Raw genomic sequence first — 24,393 nt, forward strand, 5'->3', positions numbered from 1 at the left:
TGTGTGTGTGTGTGTGTGTGTGTGTGTGTGTGTGTGTGTGTGTGTGTGAGGCGTCCAGGGGTCAGGGGGCTCCTGAGGGTAACGGCGTCTCGGGTTCTCCCCCCAAACAGCAAACAAAAGCCCCCCCCCCCCCCCCCCCCCATTGGCTGCGCCGGGCTGTGGCTAATACAAAGTGATGGCGGGGTCCACAGAGGTCTCACAGGTCTCACCCCCCCCACCCCGCCGCCCCGCGGAGTGGTCCCAGTCCAGAACCAGAGTGGTGGGACTGAGGTGGGGGGGGGGGGGGGGGGGGTGAGAGGGGGGAGTGATAATAGTGTGCTTTGGGCGGAGTGTTACCAGTCCAGAACCAGGATTGTGGGATGGAGGTGGGGAGGTTGGGTGTGTGTGTGGGTGTGTGTGTGTGGGGGGGGGGGGAGTGATAATAGTGTGCTTTGAGCTGCTGGTAAAGAAACAGAAGGTCCACAGAAGCCTCTGAAGGCGCTGAAGATGGAGGGAGGAGTAGAGCACAATAAGCCCCTTGGCCTTTTTTCTGGCGCGTGCTGATTGGTTCTGGGCCCTGGTTACAGTCTGTGTTATTGGTCGCTACCCGCCGTCAGTGTGCGCGAGTGACAAAATGGAGGACTGTTGATTGATAGTGCGGGTGATTGAGAGCTGTCCAGGAGAAGGAGGCGTGGCCGTGCATACAGTGCCTACAAAGAGACGAGACGCACCGCGATCCTCCCCTAGATGGGGGGATGGAAACCCTTTCTCTAACGCTTCACGTGGGTCTCAGGGCGGGGTGAGTGATGACAAACCGAGAGAGAGAGAGAGAGAGAGAGAGAGAGAGAGAGAGAGAGAGAGAGAGAGAGAGAGAGAGAGAGCCCTCTAACTAAAGAGTCCTCATCGCTCGCCACTAAACCCATCGGGCAGACCTCAGATTACACCACCGCCATGCGCTGCGCTGCGCCTTGGCCCCGTCCCTCCATTCCTCCCTCTGTGGTTTGTGTCACTCTTGGTCTTCACCACTTTTTGAAGTGTACTCTCCCCTCTGTGACTCACGCCGGCTGGCCGGCCGCACACATCCCTAAACACACGGCCCACACCCAACCGGGCACACACTGCTGTGGGAGAACAGTCACTTATGGGCCAACGACTTACTGCGGCCCCGGTGAGAAGGAGACGCAGGGAGAGCGCGTTTCGCTCCTCCGCCGACGCTATCGTTCACCCCGTTCCGTGTGTTTGAGGGACGCTATTGGTCACTCACAAACTCACACATCCCTACCCCCCTCTTAAACCGCCCAGCCCCCCCCCCCCCCCCCCCCCCCGCCGACCTTCCAGGACCCCCACCAAGGACAAACAAAGGAAGCTACAATACGTTCTCAGGTGTGAAATTCCAGTCCTCCAAGGAGCTAAGGTGACTTGTCACCGAGCACGCGCACACACACACACACACACACACACACACACACACACACACACACACACACACACACACACACACACACACACACACACACACACACACACACACACACACACACACACACACACACACTGCCCCTACCAAAAACCCACACCCACACCCAAAAAGGAAGAAAAACCCGGGCTGCGGTCTGAAACACCTGAACACCCCCCCCTTCCCCGCCCAATCCCTAAACCCCCCCTCCCTCCCTCCCAGTCTCCGGGGGGGAGGGCGGAGGCTGTGGGTGATACAGCTCTCCGCCTGTAGAGCCAGGGGGTGGGATCGGTTCGAGTGATCGTGTAACAGCAGACCTTTATCAGACAAAGAGAGCCTGTTGGAGACAGAGAGAGGGAGAGAGAGACGGAACGAGTGAGGAGAGAGGGAGAGAGGGAGGAGAGACGCTAGGTTGGGTTGGGCGTGGGGATCGAGGGGGGGGGGGGGGGGGGGGAGTGGCAGGAGGAGGAGGAGGAGGAGGATGTGTTTTGGGGAGCTGGTGACGGAGCCGTACAGCTGGCTGCTAGATGATTCTCGGAGGCCGTCGCCACAGGCTCCGCTCCAGTCCAAACATGCCTGCCTGCGCTCCAGAGACACGGCCAAGTCCGTCAATGTGGCGAGCTGGCGGGGAGGCGGCGGAGCTATGGCGGCGGATCACTCAGTGTGAACGATTTATATCTGTGTAATTGCATTGTTGGATAAGGATGTTGCAGATGATATTAAGAATGACAAGATTACCGGAAACGTCATTTTGATTTGATGGAATAGTTAGCATATAATTCACCATGCTGAACATCAGTGGGATTATTTTAACATGGCTTTTTTTTTTTTTTTTTTTTATAAGAAAGTCACAAAGTAAAGCAGAAAGACGACTGAGAGCTGTGTATAATTCTGCCTTTACCACGGCAGCCGTAGCTCTATTTTAGGACTGCTGCCAGATTTTTCGTTTTATTTTTAAGTTGACAAAAGAACCCTCATGTCTGCCTTTAAGTGGTCACTCCTCCTCCAGCTCGCCCACTCTCTCTCTCCGTCTCTCTCTCTCTCTCTCTCTCTCTCTCTCTCTCTCTCTCTCTCTCTCTCTCTCTCTGCACTCTTTTCAAATCCCAATGCGTTTACAAGACCGACTCGAGGCCTGCTGTTCTGTGATGGCAGAGGGATGGAGAACGTAGAGAAGGGAAGAGAGGTTTCAGGTTGGATTCCTGTGTTGGGTTAGGGCAGATGACCCTGGTGGTTCTGTGTTCTGCGCCCCGGTACGTCACCGGAGGAATGCTGCGGGGAGATGGGGCTGGCAGGGGGAACTCTCATTGAGTACAAGGTGCGGGCCGCTTCAGAACCGAGAATGCAATCAAGGATGAGCTCACTTATTGTGTGTCATACGTCCTGGCACTTAAAATGAGTTCATCACATCGTGTGGCATCTTATCCTAGCTATCTTTGTTGTAGACGGGGAATGGGTTCACCTAGCGATTGGCACTTGGTTCTATGAACATCCTTACTGCACCGACAATGATCTATATCGTTTCTCGGTAGCTGACCCGCTACATTAGCGACGCGCGTCTCCTATACCTCCCGAGACTCCCCCGTCTACCATTTTGTTTGTGGTTGTTGGGGAAACAGGGTGGCATTTTGTTTAAGCGCCTCGCGCCGGTTGCTATGCAGTGACAGGGAGATAATGATAAGGGCTGGCCATGGGGGAAGGGAGAGAGAGAGAGAGAGGGATGGGGGAGGGATGGGGGAGGGATGGGGGTAGGATGGGGGTAGGATGTCAGAGTGGTGCTGGTGGAGCTGGTGATGAAATATTCAGTGAGAGTGCGCCTCTGCTGCCGCCTCCCCCTCCCTCCCCCTTTTTTTCTCTCGACATCTCTGGCTGACAGTTTTATTTATTGGGGTCCCTGTGGTTCAAAGAACTCATTTGCAGTCGTTCTTCCATTGCACACTAAGGGAGAGATAAGGAGAGAGAGAAGGGGAGAGAGAGCGAGAGAGGGAGGGAGAGGGAGAGAGAGCGAGAGCGAGAGAGAGAGCAAGAGAGGGAGAGAGAGAGAGAGAGAGAGAGAGAGAGAGCGAGAGCGAGAGCGAGAGCAAGAGAGGGAGAGAGAGAGAGAGAGAGAGAGAGAGAGAGAGAGAGAGAGAGAGAGAGAGAGAGAGAGAGAGAGAAGGGGGGTTTGCAGGAAGGAAATGTTCAGACCAGCTGTGGGAAAAAGACTAGGGGGTGGAGGAGGAGAGCGAGACGGAGAGAGCGAGAGAGTGTGTGTTTGCAAGCAGCCCTGGGTCTTGGAGAGCCACTGGGCAGCCTTGTTGTGCGTCGGTAGAGAGGGAGGATGGAGGGACGGGGAGGACGGGCGCGATGAAGGGCGGAGCGAGGAGCGCCTGATCGGGGGCCCCCTCTCCGACGGAAAGGAGAAGAAAAACCGTTGCTGCGTATTAACCTGCCCGTCCAGCTCAATGTTTTGATCGCAGCGGGAGTCTATCGACGCGTACGCACTGCAGATGCGCGTCAGATAAAGATGCAATAACAGGAGGAGATGAGGGAAGAAATCAATGGCTTGCATCACGCCTCAAACCCTTAAAAGAAACCGAGAGCGTTTGCTCTTCATGGGGTCCCCGCGGGATCCATAGCTGTCTGTAAGGCTGCCCGATAAGAAATGCTGGGGGGGAGGTTGAGAGGACGCGACAGCGAAGGAGAGGAAACAGAAACCAAAATGCTAAAGTTCACAATGATCGTGTTCCTGGTTAGCAACTTCTCCATGGCCTCCATCTGCAACCTCTCTCTCCCTCTCTCTCTCTCTCCCTCTCTCTCTCTCTCTCTCAGCACCTGCTTCTCAGACTCCCCTCTTTCCTAGACACTTTACATATGTAGAGCGCCTTTGATTTGTCCCAACCGGGGGGCTCTAATGCTGTTAAAGGGGAGGAGGTTCTAAGGCACCATGGGGGCATGCATGTTTAAAAAAAAAAGAAAAAAAAAAAGGCATTAATAATCAAACACCTACCAATCAAGCCATCAAACATTTCGTCTCAACAAATGAATACGAGACAGTAAGCGCTTTAAATGCTAAGCGCTTCAAATGAGCCCTCGCAATTACCCGACACAGAGCAACTTCTCCCCGTGCGTCTGGTCTGGTGTAAAGAAATACATCTCCAGACGCGGGTACGACAAGGGGAAGAAAGATGGCGACATAATAGAACCCAAAGCACACAAAGACCGGGGCCGGGAGACGAATGGTCCACCACCAACCCCCCACTCGGCTGAGTGAAGCCACCGACAACAATATCCTGTTCCCGAAATCATTCTCCAGCCTCAACCTTTGGACACGTTGGAGTGGGCAGTCGCAGTGGCCTTTACCCCGGGCCGTGGAGATCGGGCCAGCTAATTGCCACGAGTGAAGTGTGTGTGTGTGTGTGTGTGTGTGTGTGTGTGTGTGTGTGTGTGTGTGTGTGTGTGTGTGTGTGTGTGTGTGTGTGTGTGTGTGTGTGTGTGTGTGTGTGATAGCCCATCTTCACGTGGGTTATTCCTGACTCTGTGTCCTCCTACATTAGTAGCCATGCTAGTCACGATGTCTGCTTCTTGACTCACAAAAGGCTGGCCACCACTGCCACGGATAACAATGACAGTCACGACTCACATAATAAGACACTCCGGTCCCCTGGCGTAGCCACAGGGCACACGTATACAGTCATAGATATTTAATCACGCGCACACACACACACACACACACACACACACACACACACACACACACACACACACACACACACACACACACACACACACACACACACACACACACACACACACACACACACACACACACAAACGCTCAGACAATGGTGCATTCAAACGTGCAACTGTATGCTGTATGCGCCATGCATACAGACTGGGTCAATGGAGAGGAGAGCCCATGTCTCACTATTATTCTCTAGATAAATAAATAAATCAAGAAAAAAAGCACCTTGATTCGTTTTGCTCCAACCCCAGCCTCCCCACCCACTGGGGGTTTAAGCATCACAAAGGGGATTACACAGGTGCAAAAAATGCTCCATGATTACCTAATTAATACAATTTCCAAGGCCAGGATTTACATGAGCCGGGGAGTGAATGGGCCTTTGCATCGGGCATTGTCTCCCATTCCAAAGACAATTTGATTTACACACTCGGAGACGCATTCACTTCTTGGGCTTTCATTAAGATAACAAAAAAGAGAGGATTTCCATTGTAAAAGGGACTGAGGCTTCCTATATATGCAATAGCTTATTGCATATAAAAGGCCTTTATTTCGATTTGCAGTATATGGGGGAGGTGAGTAGATGGTAGGATGGCGGGGGGGGGGGGAGGGGGTTCCATAAAAAGGAGGCGGACCCTCATATTGAGTGACAGACTCATTTTTCAATGCCACCACCCCCAAATCCTCAATACAATTACCCTCCAATGATTTCCACTAGAGTCCTGCCGACTGATTAACTGGCGCCCAGTTAAGTTGGGGACAGGGTGCAGAGGTGGAGAAGGAAACATATTGACCAGGTGCATTGAGCTGTTTTAAAACGACTGCACACATACAGGATTATGGACACACAGAGGTCACGCACAAATACACACGCAGGCAAAATGGATCCATTCCCCACAAACGAACAGGGAGGCGTTTAAGCAAACACACACTTTTTTTACAAACGTATTTCGTGTGTGTCCCCAATGAGCGCCATTAGCTTAATGTCACAGTACCCATTCTAACAAGGGCTAATGTTTTGTTTTTCTAGAAAAAGCTAATACCATGTCCCCCCCTTTGTCTCCTCGACAGAAGCGACCAAACGACCGTACAGAACACGCGGCCCACAGAGACTCAGTATTATGGAAAAGGTGCCATCTGCATAATCATAGGCGTACTGTATCTCATTAGTTTTCCATGGGCTTCATTCTCCTCTCCCTCTCTGTTCCTCTAACCTCCCTTTAGCTCCCCCACCAAACCTTTTCAGAGGAGAGGAGGAGGAGATGAAGGAGGAGAAGGAGGAGGCCTTAGTTTGAGAAAACTGTGACCCAGAAGTAACCCACACACAGGCGATGGAAACAATGTCCAGGGAAAAACTCTGAGGGGCGTTTTCCCCTGACAGAGGTGATGGTGATGGCAGTGTAGCCAAAGGAAAGATAGGTGGGCGGGGGTTGGGTAGCGGAGGGGGTTGATGGCGCAAATAAAAGGTAGATTCAGATGTGGAACAACGGCACAGTCCATGGGGGGGGGGGGGGGGGGGGGGGGGGGACACAGGGCGATCACACCGCCTCCTCTCAGCCTAACACGTTCCTCTTCAAGGCATAACATGTGTCAATCTGCTGCCGGCCAGGCCCGACTCCAACCAGGCCTGGCATTGATTTTGACCCACCAGGAGCGCAGCGCTGCGGCTCCAGTCAATTGGACTTAGCCCGGGCCTTACGGATGTAGCAGGAGGGGGGGGGGGGGGGGGTTGATCGAAGGAGGTGATGAGGGGAGAGTCTGATTTAAAGATTGACCCTCAATCATTGTTCTGTGTTAGACGGATCGTCGGTTGGCCAGGTTTGGAGCTCATGCTCTAAGACAGGAACAAAGAGGGGACTGCGCAGGGGGGAAGGGCATTGGGGGATGGTAGAGGGTGATGATGCCTGCCTGCCTGCCTCTGTGCCTGCTCGCTGGGCTTTCATCCTGACATCAATGTGCGTCAATAAGCAAATAGTCCCAGAGTGCCGAGCCAGATGCATAATCCCCTATCCCTCTGTCAAATACACAGATTGATAGATCTAGTATCGGACAGCCGCACTCGCCATCTACAGAAGCCCAGAGGGTAAACGGGTAGATACTACCTCTGCTTTCACATCGACCATCCACTGCAAAAATATAGGCGGTTCCACTTCTCTCAGAGTCAGACATTTTCTTTGTTGCCATTATTTTCCGGAGCTAAGCTCCAAGACAGGCCCTGTTGGCGGGCAAAATGAAAAGGGAGGAGAAAAAGTGGAATCACGGTGACGGTCTGTCAGGAGGCAGTGGCTTAATTCATCCCCCATGACACGCGAGAACTCTACTCAGAGGCCGGGGGAGGGAAAAGGGGAGGATTAAGGCATCCTGTGTCATCTTTGCTATAAACGCCAGCCACCAGAGTCAAACTAGGCCAGCAGCCGCGCAGCCAAGTTAGCCCAATGTGCAGACCACAGCACATCTAAATTGCAGGCTCTTGGAAGCGCTGTTCAGCGGAAAGAAAGAAGAGGAGAAGAGTAAGACGAGGACGAGTGCGAGCAGAGGGAGAGCGAGAAATAATGACGTTGCGCTGCCGGTAAGGGCTCCGTTTTCATGAACCACTTTCTTTCCAGCTTTGGAAAAGTCTAAAATATCTCTCGCCCTGGTCGCTGGAATGTTTCGCCATGATTGGTGAGCTAGCTCAGGCTCCGCAGCATCTTGATACAAGAGTTGAGGTGAGGCAATCTGTCTAACTTAAGACCTTCATAGACACACACACTACACTCACACAAACGAAATACACACACACACACACAACCCTCTTCCAGGAAAAACACCTGATCTCTAAACACCCATGATTAAAGGAGCGCGCAGGGCGGCGACAGGGGGGGCTTGCAATGGGAGCGGAGGACTTAAGTTGACGCTCGCTCACTGGTATAATGCTAGCTAGCATCCAAAACCGCATCTCATGCTGGCTATTTTGGGGCGCGTGGGAATATCAGTTATCCTACCCAGACACTTTTAAGAACTAAGTGCATTGATTGATTTTTGATAGCCCCCCCGATGTGGGAGAGGAAAGGGGAGGAAATCTTTTGGTTCGTATGATCTAAACTTGTGCTAGTAACCACGTAATCCATAACTTTCCGTTTCCAACTCATCAATTATAGAGAGGAATCAATTGCCCCGGATGAAAACACTCAAAGACTCTAATGCGTCCGTTGCGACGCTTTACCTAGCTAGCCTTTCTTTCTCTTCTTACGCGGTTCCACAATGGGTCCGTTGCTAACAACGTACAGGAAATACACTTTATAACATGAGCATGATACCACATGCGCTGTTTTAATATAGCATTAGATCTGATCCATAAGGGCTCGGGCAAGAGGCAAAGATAGCGCTTGAAAGTGACCGGTAATAAGATCCTGTCTGAGGTATGACGACATGGGTTACTCAGTGATTGGAAATCAGGGCGTCCGGCCCACCGCAAACCCAAAAAGCATGTACACACATACGCACACATCCTCTAGAGGCAATCAGTCAACTGCTGCCACAGTGTTAGAAAGCATGCCGAGCGTCTCTGAACGCACGCACGCACACACAAACGGATGTCAGACAATTAAAAATCAACAGGGTATGAAGTGATAACAATCATGACACACCAACAACTAACCGCCAAAACCAGGGTTCTTACAGAGAAATAGTGAATGACAGTCGAGTGATCCTTCCGATTAACACACCGAGGATGTAAGCACATTGGCATCGGGGGGGTGACGCATGCCATTTCAGAAATGTCTTTTTCGCCATTGCTTAATGCTGCTGATGCAACGTCAGCTGTGATGGTCGTTGCGGATGCGGTTACGTGGATTTTTCAAGGTTACCCAAGCCAGCTACAGAGGAAGTCGCCCTTCGGTCAGTCATTCAGTCAAGTCAGCTGTGGAGAGCATACCGCACGTCACCCCAGCTGCTGTCTGAGTGCTCTCGACCTTGTTTGCCTCGCTCAAGAACTCACGCCTTATCTCGCCTCACTTTCACTATTGATCACCGCCGGTGAGTCATGCCGCACTGACTCAAATGCGGGCTGCACTCAATCGCTATCCCAGATCCCCGCACCACCTCATTCAGGTGCACACTCAGTCTGAAGCCCAGGCTACACACTAGGCTTCCAGGAATCATATGCTAATATTGACTGCAGAGGCTGCCATCTGGACAACCCAAGACCCTCAATCTATTTATGAGTGAGGGAGATAACAGAGCCGCTTCCTGGAAACGGTTAGCGTTAGTGCCATGTAAGCTTCTAGGTTTCTGTAGCCGAGAGCGAAACACGACTGAGGAAAGACTATGGCAACAGGCAAACAAAAAGGGGTTATCGTTGAGAGCAAAGATTACGTCAAACCTGCAAGCATACGAATGTTGCAAGGGCACTTCTGCTTATTCGATGCAGGATGTCCCCTTTGAATAGACTTCTTTTGAGACTTTGGTAAGAGGTCTCTATGCAGATTTCTCTGCCTTTCGGCTCTCTTCAACACGTCAACAGCGCATCTCATCGTGCACACGCCCAACTACCAACACGTCATTCAAATTTCCGGCTTAAAACAACAGCATGCAGACAGTCACATACACCTTACCTGTGTTTCTGTGAGGCTCTCCAAGGCTTGCATGACGGACTGCTCGGGTCGCGATGCTTGAGACTACATTGGACGAAGGCAACGGGAACAACAAAAAGAACAAAATAGCATTAGTGGTTATGTCTCAAATGGAAAACACAATGGTAATAACATAATATTGCCCTTGATGACATGAAGTGATCCCAATAACTATCCTGCTTCCCACTCCAAAAGGACAGAGTGCAGATTCTTACCATTAAGCCTGCTTCAACAGTTGGAACAAGTGTTAACTTGCTCCCATCTAAGATCCCCAGATCCTGGAGTTTGCCCGAACTTAGTCGCCTGCAGGGTTGGGAGAAAGAACCCTACAATTAGTGCATGCCAACAATATCGTCTCTCCTCCAAAATACAAACACCCTTTAGCCCGGGAAGGCAGTCAGACCTCAAAACTAGTTTGCGAAAGAGTCGAGCGGGGGGGAAAAGCTCCCGGAATGAAAGAGCTATTGATCGGGCTGTCATAATGCAGTCCCAACAATACTGAGGCTCCACAAACGGTTTGAAGGGCGATTGGGCACTGCTGCCATGATCCAAAGTGGAGCTTTATCGTAGAGTATTCAAAGGCACAGGGTGAAAGTTGAAAGGATGGCTAGTTATTGTCAAGTATCGTAAATGAAGGGGCAAACATATTGAATTGTGTTGTTAATTGAAAGCTGAGGATTCGATCAATTTGTATGTGGTTCAATAAAGAATTGAAATGCAACACATTAAAAAGTGTAAAATAAATACATAAATAAAGCTTTTCTTGCAAGGTAACGATGATGCACCCAGGCCAGAATTAGAATTACTATGAAGCAAGTCCGGTATCACAGAAGCAGCGCAAATTTAGCATTTTCTAATTACATGTTGCAGAGACTGTTCTAAGGTAAGGGGGAGAGGTTTAAACCCCCCCCCCCCCCCCCCCCCCCCCCCCCCCTTCGCCCACTGGCATAATTGTTAGCTCATTAGAATATGGTAATAGCGTAGTTTCTACTAGCGGTAAGTAATAAAGGGAAGTGTGTTGTTGAACCACAGCCATTGTCCACGCAGGGTCCTTTAATCAAAACAGCAGAGCCGCAGCTCGGAGCTGTTTTAGAGGCCCGGTCCTCTTTGCGCTGAATAAAGCAGACGGGGCGTGAAAGGGAAACGTGAAAGGGAGGAATGAGAAAGGGAGGTATGGGAAAGCCTATCCTGCTGCACAACGCGTCCAAGGAAACCCACGGAGCTGGGAAAGCCGCTCGCTGTTATCCTAATTCTCCTCTGCAGGAAATAGCTTTGAGCACGACTAGGATTGTGCCCTGACCCGGGTGGTGTATTAAAATCAAATAGTGTCTCTAGTCGGCAAAAGTAGGCTAACATACAATGAAAAGCCAAAAATGTAAGTCCATTTACACCAAAAAAAAAGGGGGGTTCTATCGAATATATTGCTCACAGCACTTTAAGGCGTCATCCAATACGTCCCCTTTGTCGACGCAAGCAAATGACTCGAATTCAGCTTTGTAATGACTAACTGGTTTATTAACACAACCTTATGAATCGTCTCATCAGTCCAGCTCCAGTGACCGATACGTCCTATGCGTAATTCCAATCCAGTGCGTCCTGCCAGTCAATAACATCCCCCCTCGAACATGGTGCTTACAGAGCGACCGACGTCGCCCCTGAAGACCCCCACAACTTTAGTTACTGATGAAAGTAGCCCCCACACTTTTACATTAAAAACACGTAAAACGAATACGGGTTTACTCACGTCTCTTTGTGCAGCAGCGCCAGTCGCTCCTTGGGTACTTTGAGTTTCTGGGACAGCCTCCTCTTCAGCCCCTCTACGGTCTCCTCGGAGGGGATGGACAGCTCGAAGCGTGTGCCGGTAGTGGAATGGATGTACAAATTCATGGAGGGTTCACTCGGGACGGCCTCGCAGGACGGAGCCCCTCGGCTGGTGCAGCTGCGGGCGCTGGGGTGTTGGTCCATTCGATAGCCTGCACGGGTCGGGGGGGACGGGGGAGACGAGACGGGCAGAATACGGGTGAGGGTCGGTGTGCGTATAGGTCCGTTCAATGGAGGAAAAGTCTCCCGTGTTAAGGCATGGATCTGAGTGCGAATGCGAGAATTTAGGACGGCCTAGAGGTATCTTCCCATTGAGTAGAGTCGATCAGAAAGTCCGCTTCTCCCCGTTATTTTCATCCGAATAACAATTCCAAGAAGAGTCAAGCTATTGTGTTTTTGTTTCTCGACGCATCTACTCCAAAGTGCGGCGTCTCGTATTCCCCCGAAGCTACACAGATCGTATGAACACAGAAATACGAGTAGTTGTCCCGAAAAATACCCTTTTCATTTAAGGAATACGGATCGTTACCTTGGAATAGAAAAATACGAGGACAGGTCGAGATAGGAGAAGTATATCTTTCCAATTCCAATAAGTCTTCGAGCTTCTAAAAGGCTAAATGCATGATATTTCACCCGCAGAGCCTTGTACAGATCGGCTATCCGTCGTGCGCTCCTAGACTTCCCCACAGCAGCTCCAAGGAAACCTCGACAATGGACATGAGCACAAAGTACGCTACTTCCACCGGAGATAAGGCACGCCCACAGCAGCGAGGACAATTGTCCAATCACACGAGAGCACCTAGAGGACGCTGACGAGCGGCGGACGCCCTTAACCAATTAAACAAAGTTATCCGCTCCCACGTGGAGAGCCGACAAGACCCGGCCATTCATGATGAATGATAGCGAAATCTGTCCCAATACTACATTACCTCAGAGCTTTTGGACGCCCAATGGGATCATGGCATATATGGGATAGGTAGCAAAATGAGCAAATGAATGCAGTTTACACTGGCTTTAAAGTGAACATTATTACACAGATTCAAACAGGCCGTTTCAGTGTGGGACTTGGCGCTGTGAAATCTGACGAGGGGGTGAGCGGGTGACAGCCCGCGATGACGAGCGAACCGAGAACGCAAAGCACATCAGGGCGTCAGGTGGTTATATCTAGGTGCGTTGGAGTTGGAGCATCAGAGCTTCCATCGTGGCAGTGGTCCGTAGGCCCAAATGTCGCGTAGGACTATCTGATGTCTCATTGGAATTTTAAACTAAACCTCAAAATGACAGTCCCAATTAGTAATTCGTGTTTTCCATTTCTTACTTTGCTGTATCATCAAATGAGCGTAACTCATATTTAACAATCGGGGGAGATCATTTCGCAGTGGGCCCATGCATATACATTACGATGGGAACGATTGTGGATGAGCTGTATAATCTACATACAGATACTACAGCGCCCCCCAGCGGCAGATGGGCGACTCTTCACAGGTGAAACAGGTGGAGTTTTACTTGGACGGTGCTGATACAAGACCTGCATTGTGCTGACAGCAAACTTGGAACCGGAGGGAGGAGGGGGGGGGCATTCAATAGTCCTGTATTATAGCTCTGATCAATTTAATTAGTCATCAAACTCAGAAGTCGATTGAATTCAGAAATTCAAAGTCCAGTTCTCAAAGGATAGGCTAGTCTTATCTAAGTATATAAATTAAGGGTTATTGTCCAATAAGCTTGTGATTTTAGGACATGGTCGGGGATCATCTGCATCTGCTGAACGCCACTAATTCGCTCCATAATTAGAGTGGCTGCATAGATTACAGTCAGTCTATGCACTATGTATAGAATATGCCTATTACATGTTTGTAGGCGAGAATATTGCTTCCCCACATGCTTTATACTGTACGGATATACTGACGCTGCCTTGCACCGGTAGAAAAGCTGCAATATCTTCCAAGTGTCACACTCAGCCTATAGGTCATTTCTAAAGGCATACATCACGATTTAATAGGTTACGATTTCATTTGTAATCCTCAACAGTCATGTAAGGGTTACAGCTTTATATGGATAACGTGACAACAGTACAGGTCTAAAAATGTGCTGAGGTGTCGGTGGCGAAATCCCTTACCAATTATTGTGGCGAAAACTTTAAAGCTTCGCGTAAAAGTCTCTGACGTTCCAATATGTTTCCCCAGCTTTGGGATAAAAGACACAAAAAATGCAAAAAAAACAAAACCAAAAACTCTTCCCTGGGCCTTTATCCAAATAGCCGAAAAGCCGAGCCAGGTCAATAGAGCGATGTGTATTCCTCGACAATAAGAGGCTCCATGTAGGTCCTCATGAGATGTCTTTGATGTGTTTCCTCGCTGCAGGTTTTGTTGGTAACAACGCAGTAACAGAGGCGAGATACTTAAAGCGAGGCGAGTGGAGGGGAGGAGAGACGCACTGTGTTTAGTCAGCATGGGATTTAAGGTCGTCCAGGCGCAGACGTCCTTTTCCCCGCTTGATTCTAGTGGAATACGTTTTTCATGTAAGGACTTTATTTTCTCGGGTTCAGTATTTATAATAGTTTAAAACGTAAAACACATAAGGTTTCGTAGAGAATATGCTAATGGAGTAATCTATGTGATGTAGGGAATCGCAACCCTGGTCCACCTTAACCACTAGTCAATGAATTGAACGCCTTGCTGTTATCAGGGGCGTTGCCGTTTTTTGACGACAGGAGAGAGAAAAAAAGTTGTCACCGGGCAACAGGGAAACCGACTGCATGGATACGGGAAAGGATAAACAAACATGCCTGGCACCCGCGGTCAATGCAGGGAAACGCTAGCTGCGTAACACCTCAACTGCACAAATATGGTCAGATGTGACGATATGCTATTACACATATTTTACATACATACGCACGCAAACACACAAACACAACAATTCTGTTGTGAAGACATTTAAAATGTTTACCTGCAAAAAAAGCCATATATTTTAACCAGATATCAAATTATATTATATTCTTACATTTTAACTTTATTCTTTAAAGACAACTAGTGCATTCAAACATTTGCATCTTATTTGAAGGACTTTAACTCTAACCAAAAATATTATGTGAATCATCAGGGCACAGGGTTCAACATCTGAGTGAACACATACACACTGCGTCTGTCCACCTTTCTTTGGATCCATCTGTTATCCCTCTTGAATCTCCGGATTCTTGTCTTCTCCTCTTCAGGTACCCGTTGTGTGATTGATGGTAATGATCTGATACAGGTTACCTGGGTCGACCTAAAACAAAAGCAGTGAGAGTATTTAGTGTCATTGTTGCATTTCTATATTTTTTTACATTTTATATCTGTCTGTCTGTCTGTCTGTCTGTCTGTCTGTCTGTCTGTCTGTCTGTCTGTCTGTCTGTCTCTCAGCTTTAATCTTGCAGGACAACTGTGTCTTTGAGAGAATAGACAGAGAAAGAGAGGGAGACGGAGAGAGAGAGAGAGAGAGAGAGAGAGAGAGAGAGAGAGAGAGAGAGAGAGACCGACAGACAGACAGACAGACAGACAGACAGACAGACAGACAGACAGACAGACAGACAGACAGACAGACAGACAGACAGACAGACAGACAGACAGACAGACAGACAGACAGACAGACCGACCGACCGACCGACAGACAGACAGACAGACAGACAGACAGACAGACAGACAGACAGATGGACAGACAGACAGATAGACAGAGGAAGAGATAGACAGACAGACAGATAGATAGACAGACATAGAGAGATACAGACAGACAGACAGACAGACAGACAGACAGACAGACAGACAGACAGACAGACAGACAGACAGACAGACAGACAGACAGACAGACAGAGGGAGATATCAGCAGTTAGACAGAGTGAGAGACAGGCAGTCAAAGAGACAGACACAGACAGACAGACAGACAGACAGACAGACAGACAGACAGACAGACAGACAGACTGACAGACAGACAGACAGACAGACAGATAAAGAGAGAGGGAAAGACAGAGAGAGAGAGAGACAGACAGACAGAGAGAAAGAGAGAGAGAGAGAGAGAGAGAGAGAGAGAGAGAGAGAGAGAGAGAGAGAGAGAGAGAGAGAGAGAGAGAGAGAGAGAGAGAGAGAGAGAGAGAGAGGAATGCACGTGCAGTAGTGTTCTTACGTCAGTCACATGAAAGAGTCTGGTTCTTCTTCTTTTTTGTTCTCCTTTCTCCAGTGATTGGCCGTTTCTGAGACGACAGCCGTCTGGGAAGGGGACAGAGCAGGTGAGGTGGGGCCCCTGTGTTTACGCTGTTCCTGTGTTGTGCTTCCTTTGTTTGAAACACAGCCAGAGGGAGCGGGAGATATAGGTCAGGAAGAAAAATCCATATGCCGTTCATAAACAGGAAGAGGGTTGGATTGTTTCTTTAAAGCAATACTGGGATTCACAAGCCCATGCACACTGTCCCTCCAACTAAAGAAAGACATGGTAGTTCAGTCCTACGTTTGTCTGATTCATTCACCTGAATGCATAAGTGAAGTCTAATCCTAAACATTTCACTGAAGTTCTGCTCCACGTTGATTTGTTCGTTTTTTACTCCACTTACACGACGTTGTTTCTCGTCTGCCTCATCCTGCGACGTTTCTAGATCCTCCCTCCCTCCCTCCATGGTGATCAGGTAAATGAGTTGTTTAATATGCCTATTCATCATCATGAGGCCAATAGGGCGGCCTCTCGCCCTGGCCGGTGTCCCCTGGATGCGCCTGGACCCAGCGATCCTGCAGGAGGCAGGACCATAATGCATCACGCACACTTCTCGGAAACACAATTATTGACAGCACAGGAAGGGAGTGTAGGCGGAACGTAAACATCTCCCATTGGATATCAGATCGTGTGGGGCGGAGCCGCGTCCGTGTATGCCTGCTTGTTTATTTGTTTATTGTGTGTGTGTGTGTGTGTGTGTGTGTGTGTGTGTTTGAGTGTGTGAGTGTGTGTGTGGGTGTGTGCTTGACTGAGATTAAGTGTGTGGGACGTGTGTGGGCGTGTGTGTATAAGGTTGATACAGAATAAATTACTGTGGGTGTGCGTGTGTTTGTGTGTGTGTGTGGGTGTGTAGGTGCGTGAATGCGTGTTTATGTGTGTGTGTGTGTGTCTGTGTGTATGTGTGTGTGTGTGTGCGTGCTTGTGAGTGAGTGAATGGGTGTTTGTGCATACGTGTGTATCTGTGTGTATGTGTGTGTTTGCATTTGGGTGTATTTGTGTGTGTGTGTGTGTGTGTGTGTGTGCGTGCGTGTTTGTGTGTGTGTTTGTGTGTATACGTGTACGTGTGTGTGTATGTATTTGTGTGTGTGTGTGTGTGTGTGTTTGCAGGTGAACAGCATTCCTATCCATCAAAGTCACCGATAGGCCAGCCTAAACCTGGGGAGAAAAATGAGGCATGCCTGACGCAGTCCGTGGACCGCGGGGCTCCTGCCCCCTCTCCACTTCGCCTAATCGGCTCTTAGTGGCCCTGAGTGGGACGGGCACACCTCCACCTGGCTGACAACCCCCCCCCACACACACACAAACACACACACACACAGCAGCGACAACAACCCACTTTGTTAGGTAATACGAAGGAAGCTCAAACCCGAGGGTGTGTTTGTGCCATAGGATACAAAGGATGACACACACAAACACACAAGGGCACAGCGGCAATCGACGCCTCGATCATCAGCCCTTATTAATTACTCATGTTATTAATTATGAATGAACAAGTGTGTGATTGTGTGTTGTTCCCTTTGACAGGAAATGCCCAGAGCCCACACAAAACCAACCCCCGAGTGTTTTTTGAGGGCGCGTGACTGAGAATCCAATCCGTCACCCAATGGACCGAAGGCCCACTATGACGTCGGACTGAGGACGGCGGATATGGTGGTCTGATGAGCAGGGTGAGCCATTCAACCCATTCGTATACACATTCTGTTACCCCAGAGCGCTTTTCATGCAGGGGCGAGGGGACATGCAGGAGCGTGCATGACAGAATGTTAGTGGTTGATTATTTCGGGGGCTGGGTCGTTGGGCGGAGTCGCGGTGGTGGGTCACGGGGGTCCCTTCGGGGCTCCGGAAGGGAGACACCCTAGATGGGAAGCTAGTCCACTACAGGGTGGCACGACAGAGACGTTGTTCACATCTCTGGGCGGTCTTAGGGCCCCCCTGTGGTTTCAGCCCGACCAGTGTGTGTTTTAAAGACTTAGGTGGTCTCTCTCTCTCTCTCTCTCTCTCTCTCTCTCTCTCTCTCTCTCTCTCTCTCTCTCTCTCTCTCTCTCTCTCTCTCTCTTTCATTCACTTGAAGGAGTGGTTCTAATGAATGAGAGGGCAGAGGAAGTGAGCTATGTTACCACCCCCCCCCCCAGCCACACACACTCACCCACGCACAAGGACTTACACACACTCACCCACGCACAAGAACTTACACACACTCTCCCACACGCAAGAACTTACACACACTCTCCCACACGCAAGAACTTACACACACTCTCCCACACACAAGAGCTTACACACTCTCACCCCGCCCTCCCTCCGGGCTCACTCACAGCACAGATGACTGATGACACATCAAGTTTTACAGTTTAAACACCGCAGCAGACAGCGGGCCAGAGAGAGAGACATTGGGCGCAAGAGAGAGAGAGAGAGAGAGACATAGAGAGAGAGTGTCAGAACTCTATCTTGAGAGAGAGAGAGAGAGAGAGAGAGAGAGAGAGAGAGAGAGAGAGAGAGAGATGGAGGGAGAAAATGTGCAAAACGTGCAAAACATGCGATGAAGGCAGACAAGAAAAGAAGGTGTCACTCTACAGCAGAGCTTAGTCACAGTCACAACTCAGCGTATCCTCGGAGACCCAGAGCCAGAGAACACTTAGACCAGTACCACGAGTCACGACTTTCCCCCTGACTTCTGTACTGCCGCTGCGACCAACTTTCTCTTTATCCCAGGCCTTGTGATGAGTTCTGCCTAAACTGGGTTATTAAATCGAGGACAGTGTGTCTTTTTTTAATGTTAAATAAGAGGATGAAATGATGATGAATGATGAATGTTATAAATGCGTCTAACCATACACGTGGTGAGGTGACGCTCGGTAAAGGAACTACGCTGACTTGAGTCACGCCCGGAGGCAGTCCCACTTTGTTTCACAATCGATCAGGAACATGGAGTTCTTTTTGCTGTATATTTAGTTTTTAGTCTTTCTTTTGTGCTGTTTGTGTGATTCGATCTCAATTCAAAAACTCAAGCACTGATCTGTGCTACTCAGGGATATATAGAAGACTGATTTGTGTTGTTGTTAGAATGTTAGAAATCCTGAAGTGTTGGGATTGCAGTCCCATGTTGAGGTGTTTGAGAAGTCTCTTCTTAAAATGCATGAAGTCTACTTCATGTAATGTCTCCGACAACAGCAGGGGAGAAGGCTGAAGTCCCCTACCAACACAAATGATGGATGTATTTCTGTGTGCATTTGTGTGTGCGTTTATGTATTTGGGCGTCTATCTGCTTGTGTGTGCATGCTTGTGTCTATGCATGTTCGGGAACGTCCATAGGAGCTTCTGCTTAAACAACAAGACAGTTGTTTTCTTTCTTTGCTTTTTATGACCCAACGTTTCCACTTGTCAACGCAAGATGCCTGGGCCAACCCTTTCCTGACAGAGAGGTATGATAATGAAAACATATGTTGTGTATTACGAAAGCAGAACGCGCAGAATGAACGCAGGGCATCTTACGATGTACTATCAGGACATTATGCCGTGAAAAACACTCATATTCAGGGCTTATTCAGTTTTCCTTTCTTCAAATAGTTTTACTTCGGCATACAGTTTCCAAAGAATCGGCTTCGTGTAGTCAAAATCGTTGCTCCTATTCAAATGCACAACATTTGTTGGTTGTGTATGTATACAATACATACAAAGAAACCTGATAGATTTCTTTCTTACTTCAGGCTCAATGACATTGGCCATCACCACAGACTCCAGAGACACTCTCCTGCTAGGCAACACTCCAGGCCATGTATCATATGCAAAACTTATATTAAACCGTATAACCCCGCCAGCCTGCATCTGTGCCTGTAGGAGCCCAATAAAAGTAAGCTAGGTTGCGTGTAGCAACAGACTTCATTAAACTCAACCTAGGTGGCTGCCAGACTCTGAAATACGGCTTATTGTAAGTTAAGCATATACTGAAACACGGCTTATTGTAAGTTTAGCATATACTGAAACACTGGTGCCCCATGTTTTCATGTTGCCATGCAGTAGATCTCTTTGGATGCATCCAAATACTCATACTTGACTGCTATATAGTAGGCCTTTTATAGTACGTCACAAATATAGCGCATCCGAATGCTCAGTACGCATTGTTTAGTAGGCAAAACAGTTTCTGAATGCGTACTACCGCAGTATACAACGGTAGGTCGCTACGCGATCCCACAATTCAGCCGGAGTCTGGTAACCGAAGAAGAAGAATGCTGCGGTGAAAATAATAATAAAATATCTGTAAATTATCACAGGTGACTTTAATTTTGCCGGCATCTGATGAGCAGCACACAGAGGGGAAGTACGTAATCTCGTAACATCCGCTGGCGTTTCGGTGGAGTTCGGAGGCTACTTGTGAAGCCAGCCAAACCAAAACTTGGTACTTTTTATTGTTTATAGCTTGACTAGAAATGAGATAAGAAGGTATATATATATAAAAAATGACATTTTTTTTTATATATAATAAAAAAAACAGAATTTTTTATATATATATACCTGTGTCACAGGTAGTACTACATTAACGGTCACGTAGTAGACTCTGCACAGAAATAATATATACTTAGTATTCGGATGCACCCTTTGTCTCTCTGTGTGTGTGTGGGGAGATGGCTGGTTTAACCTGTGCACACTGATTACTCAACGTGCAGCAGGTGTGCAGCCTCACCCAGCACCAGAGTCCAACCAGGTGAGGCTGCCTCAACCAGCCGTAATGCACGCATGACTCCACACGTAAACTCCCACAATGATATCTGCCCCCAGTTTCATATCCCCATGCGCACGCTGATTGCAAACACACACACGCGCACATGCATGCATGTGCACGCACACACACACACACGCACACAGTGACATCCAAAATGTCCCTGTTAGATACGGAAAGTTAAGGCCGCCCTATCACGACACGTCGCTTGGCTCAGGCCTCGTTCCCATGTGGTCACGGACCGCTGAGGCCGCCGTGGCACGACTCCCGCGAGGATAGTGGTGCTGCGCTACACTCCTGACACCCAGAAGCCGGACTGTCTGTCCCGCTGTCTGTCACTATCAGATCGGACATTCACTGCACAGCCTGATCAGAATGGTGCAAACTTGTCACTCCAACCCCACCCCCCCTCCCCCACACACACACACACACACACACACACACACACACACACACACACACACACACACACACACACACACACACACACACACAAAGAGGAGCAAATAATCACCAGCAGGCACTCTCGTAGCGAGCAGGCCCACAATAGGACAGGGCTCAGCCTCTGACTGGTGCTAAATAAACTAATGAGATCCACCCACATGACACACAGGCCGGCATGACAAGAACTTTTATAGCTGTGAAAGTTGGCAAGGCTCGGGGAGAGAGGGTGTTAGCTCTATTTATTTATTAGGACGGGGGAAGGGGGTATTTGCTTTGTGACAGCTGGTGGCGTCGCGGCAGAAGGATTAGTTGTCTCAAAAAGGTTAGGCATGGGAGTAGGGATGGAGTAAAATGGAAACAGCAGGGAGAGACGCAGAGCAGGGAGAGAGACAGGGAGCAGGGAGAGAGAGAGCAGGGAGAGAGACAGAGCAGGGAGAGAGCAGGGAGAGAGACAGAGCAGGGAGAGAGCAGGGAGAGAGACAGAGCAGGGAGAGAGTAGGGAGAGAGCGAGCAGGGAGAGAGACAGAGACAGAGAGCAGGGAGAGACTCAGAGCAGGGAGAGAGGGAGAGAGACAGAGGCAGAGGAAGGGCAGAACGTGTGGGTGTTGCGTTAGGCTGTTTTTTTGGCACTGCAGACAGGACTTACTAATTCATAGTAATACCAAATATGCCTCCCAGAGCCGTCTTTCTCTGATTCAAAGAACAGTTCAAGGAAGTCAAACCATGGTATCGGTTAAAGAGATGCAGGCCACAGCGTTCATACAGGCAGTACTTCACGAGGAATAAAACCCCCCGGACAGATAGCAGATAACTGTGGTGAACAGTGTGTGTGTGTGTGTGTGTGTGTGTGAGTGTTCAGTACTACACACAGTGAGGAATACCAGACACTAGCATTTCCTTTGTTGGTGCAAGCAAGTTTAAAAGTTATCAAATCACACTGCTGTCCTCCCACCCGGCTGAGCACTTCCTCACACACACACACGCACACACACACACGCACGCACACACACACACACACACACACTCTCATGCACACACTCCTACCCAGCCTGCCCACTAATCCTCAATCCCAGCCAGGAGCAGTACAGCCCCCCCCCCCCCCCCTTCCCAAGAGAGACGATTTATTTTCATCATCCGTCTTGTCTTATCACCCCGCCCCCCCCCCCCCCCCCCCCCCCCCCCCCCCCCCCCCCTCACGCCTCTCTGTTATCTGGTGTTTTGTTCTCCCTGCAGCTGAGTGGATCAGAGCCCTGTACTCCTGTGCTCCACGGTTTGCGTCCTCCACAATCTAATCATTGCGAGCGAAGGTCACTCCGGGTCACATGGTCTGGCGGCGCGATCGGCGCGCCGTGTGTGGATCTCATCCGTGACGCGAGTCCAGGGAGAGGACGGCGGGCGGCTCTCTCTCTCTCTCTCTCTCTCTGACGCACGCCCAGAATAGCCCCCCCAGTCCGCAGCCATGACGTCACTCGTCCCCTCCTCTCGATCGACTCCCTGCCTTCCCCCAATCCCACAAACCCTTCTCTGCTCTGTCTGCTTTACTTCCGTGTCTCTCTCTCTGTCTCTCTCTCTCTCTCTCTCTCTCTCTCTCTCTCTCTCTCTCTCTCTCTCTCTCTCTCTCTCTCGCCCTCTCTCTCGCTCTCTTTCCCTCTCTCCCTGTTATGGCCTTATATCAATGGCCACCCCCCTTTCTGAACTTCCTTCTTGGTTTCTGTTCCCTGTTTGTGTTTACTGATAACAGCTGTTAATCCATAAGGGAAGCGAGGTCGTCGAAACCAACGTCACACACTCCCTCTGACGTCTCCATCGGCCCTGGGGCCGGGTTAGACTGACACACACAAGACAGGGAAGCTTCCCAAATGGAAGCCCTTCCTATCGGGAAACAATAAGGAACAGAATGGATCCGTAGGCATCTGTTGATGTTTTTCCATAACAAGGGATCCTCATTCCCAACAAGGGGTTGGACATTCATTTGTATTTTTATTGAATAATATCATCAAGGAAATCCTGTTAAATAAGGACAAGGACAGGAAAGGGATAAATGGCCAGTAATATAAACTGTGAGTCATAAGGAGGGTTTGTTTTGTTGGCCCTGTGTTTAGGGACTCTTGGACACTGCATCACTCAGAACCAGATAACCCTTCATTACACACACACACACACACACACACACACACACACACACACACACACACACACACACACACGCGCACACACACTCATAAACCATACGTCATGAGCACAACGCACAATGTTATTTTGTTCGTTATGGCAAGCAGGCACAACAGGTCCCAGGGAGATTGGAATGCTATACGTTTTGTTGACAGTTGGTGCATTGAACCGGGGAATGTGTGAGCACCGAAACAAGAATGCAATAGATAAGATTTCTTGCTTGAGTCACACACAATCTTCACAGGACCGAAAGTAGTTGTACACACAAACAGCTTGGTGCACGCTGTACACACCATACAGAGGGGAGTGCGATCGAAACCCGAGTGATTTGGATATTTTCATCGCCGTATCAAAAGATACACTCAAAACCGTGCAGGGCATGTCAACTGGTGGTGGCCTTCATTTCCAGTTGCCTAACAACACGGTGTCATCAAGTTGTTTGCCGCCATGCCGGGAGCCTGTTAGGGCAGCACGCTGAATGCCCTTGGTCAATTTGCCCTGCCCAGCCAAGTGTGACTTTTCACTATGTGTCATTTAGACTATTTTGGTAGCGTGCAAAAATAGTCAGTCAATGAATCAGTTGTGTCTGTTTATACTATAGCAGTAGGCGCCTCTAGTGTTTACCTCTAACTATGGCTGGTGATAGCCATGCACCAGCAACGACATTTGGAAACCCAAAAAAAAAAAGATCACATGGCAAGGAAACATAAAGCTTGTCAGCCAGTCAGACAGCTTGGATCAAAGCAATGAAATGACTTTAGCCTGATCACACACTCCATTACCATGTAATACCACACGCTCTTTAACATCCTTTGTGCATATTGAGTTATATCGCACTTAAAAAATTAATGTTGGACTATTTTAATGCTGAATCATCTCACTTATTCCTCAAGTACCAGGGCCTGACCTTTAAGAATTGACCTGTGTTGTTGGAATCAATTACGCGTTTGAAATGCTAGCAGCCCAAGGTGTCTTTCATAGGTGTGAAAATGTGTCTTCTGAATTCGATTTTTGGTCTGTGTAGTATCTTAGAAAACACTATGACATATATTTATGTATTGTGATAATTAGATCAAAAGCGCTGATGTTTTCCTGACTTGTTGGTTGATTCCTAGAGAAAGCCAGATTTGCTGAAAGGATTTGATGACCATAGATAGCCCAGTTCAGGTGTCACCCCCCAGGAATCCATCTGGGTGACCTTCTCTGAGCCTTGGGGGAGGTATGTTGTGGGGCTATT

General features: G+C 49.1%; 1 protein-coding gene across 2 annotated transcripts in view; it reads right to left on the reverse strand.

The window, feature by feature from the left end:
* The window catches only part of midn (midnolin), a 29,751-nt gene extending 15,774 nt beyond the window's left edge, over window positions 1–13,977 (reverse strand). The window contains exons 1-4 of one of the 2 annotated variants that reach the window (XM_030372327.1): window positions 13,707–13,977; window positions 11,511–11,739; window positions 9,982–10,069; window positions 9,749–9,811 (exon numbers count right to left, since the gene is read on the reverse strand). In XM_030372327.1, the coding sequence (XP_030228187.1) occupies window positions 9,749–9,811; window positions 9,982–10,069; window positions 11,511–11,731 (372 nt within the window). In that variant the 5' untranslated portion in view covers window positions 11,732–11,739; window positions 13,707–13,977. Of the gene's footprint in view, window positions 1–9,748; window positions 9,812–9,981; window positions 10,070–11,510; window positions 11,740–12,116; window positions 12,400–13,706 lie in introns of those variants that run through there. The other variant, XM_030372328.1, reaches the window with a different exon arrangement.
* Between the last annotated feature and the right edge of the window lie 10,416 nt (window positions 13,978–24,393).

Source organism: Gadus morhua, chromosome 12 (genome assembly GCF_902167405.1).
Source record: "Gadus morhua chromosome 12, gadMor3.0, whole genome shotgun sequence".
NCBI lineage: Eukaryota > Metazoa > Chordata > Actinopteri > Gadiformes > Gadidae > Gadus > Gadus morhua.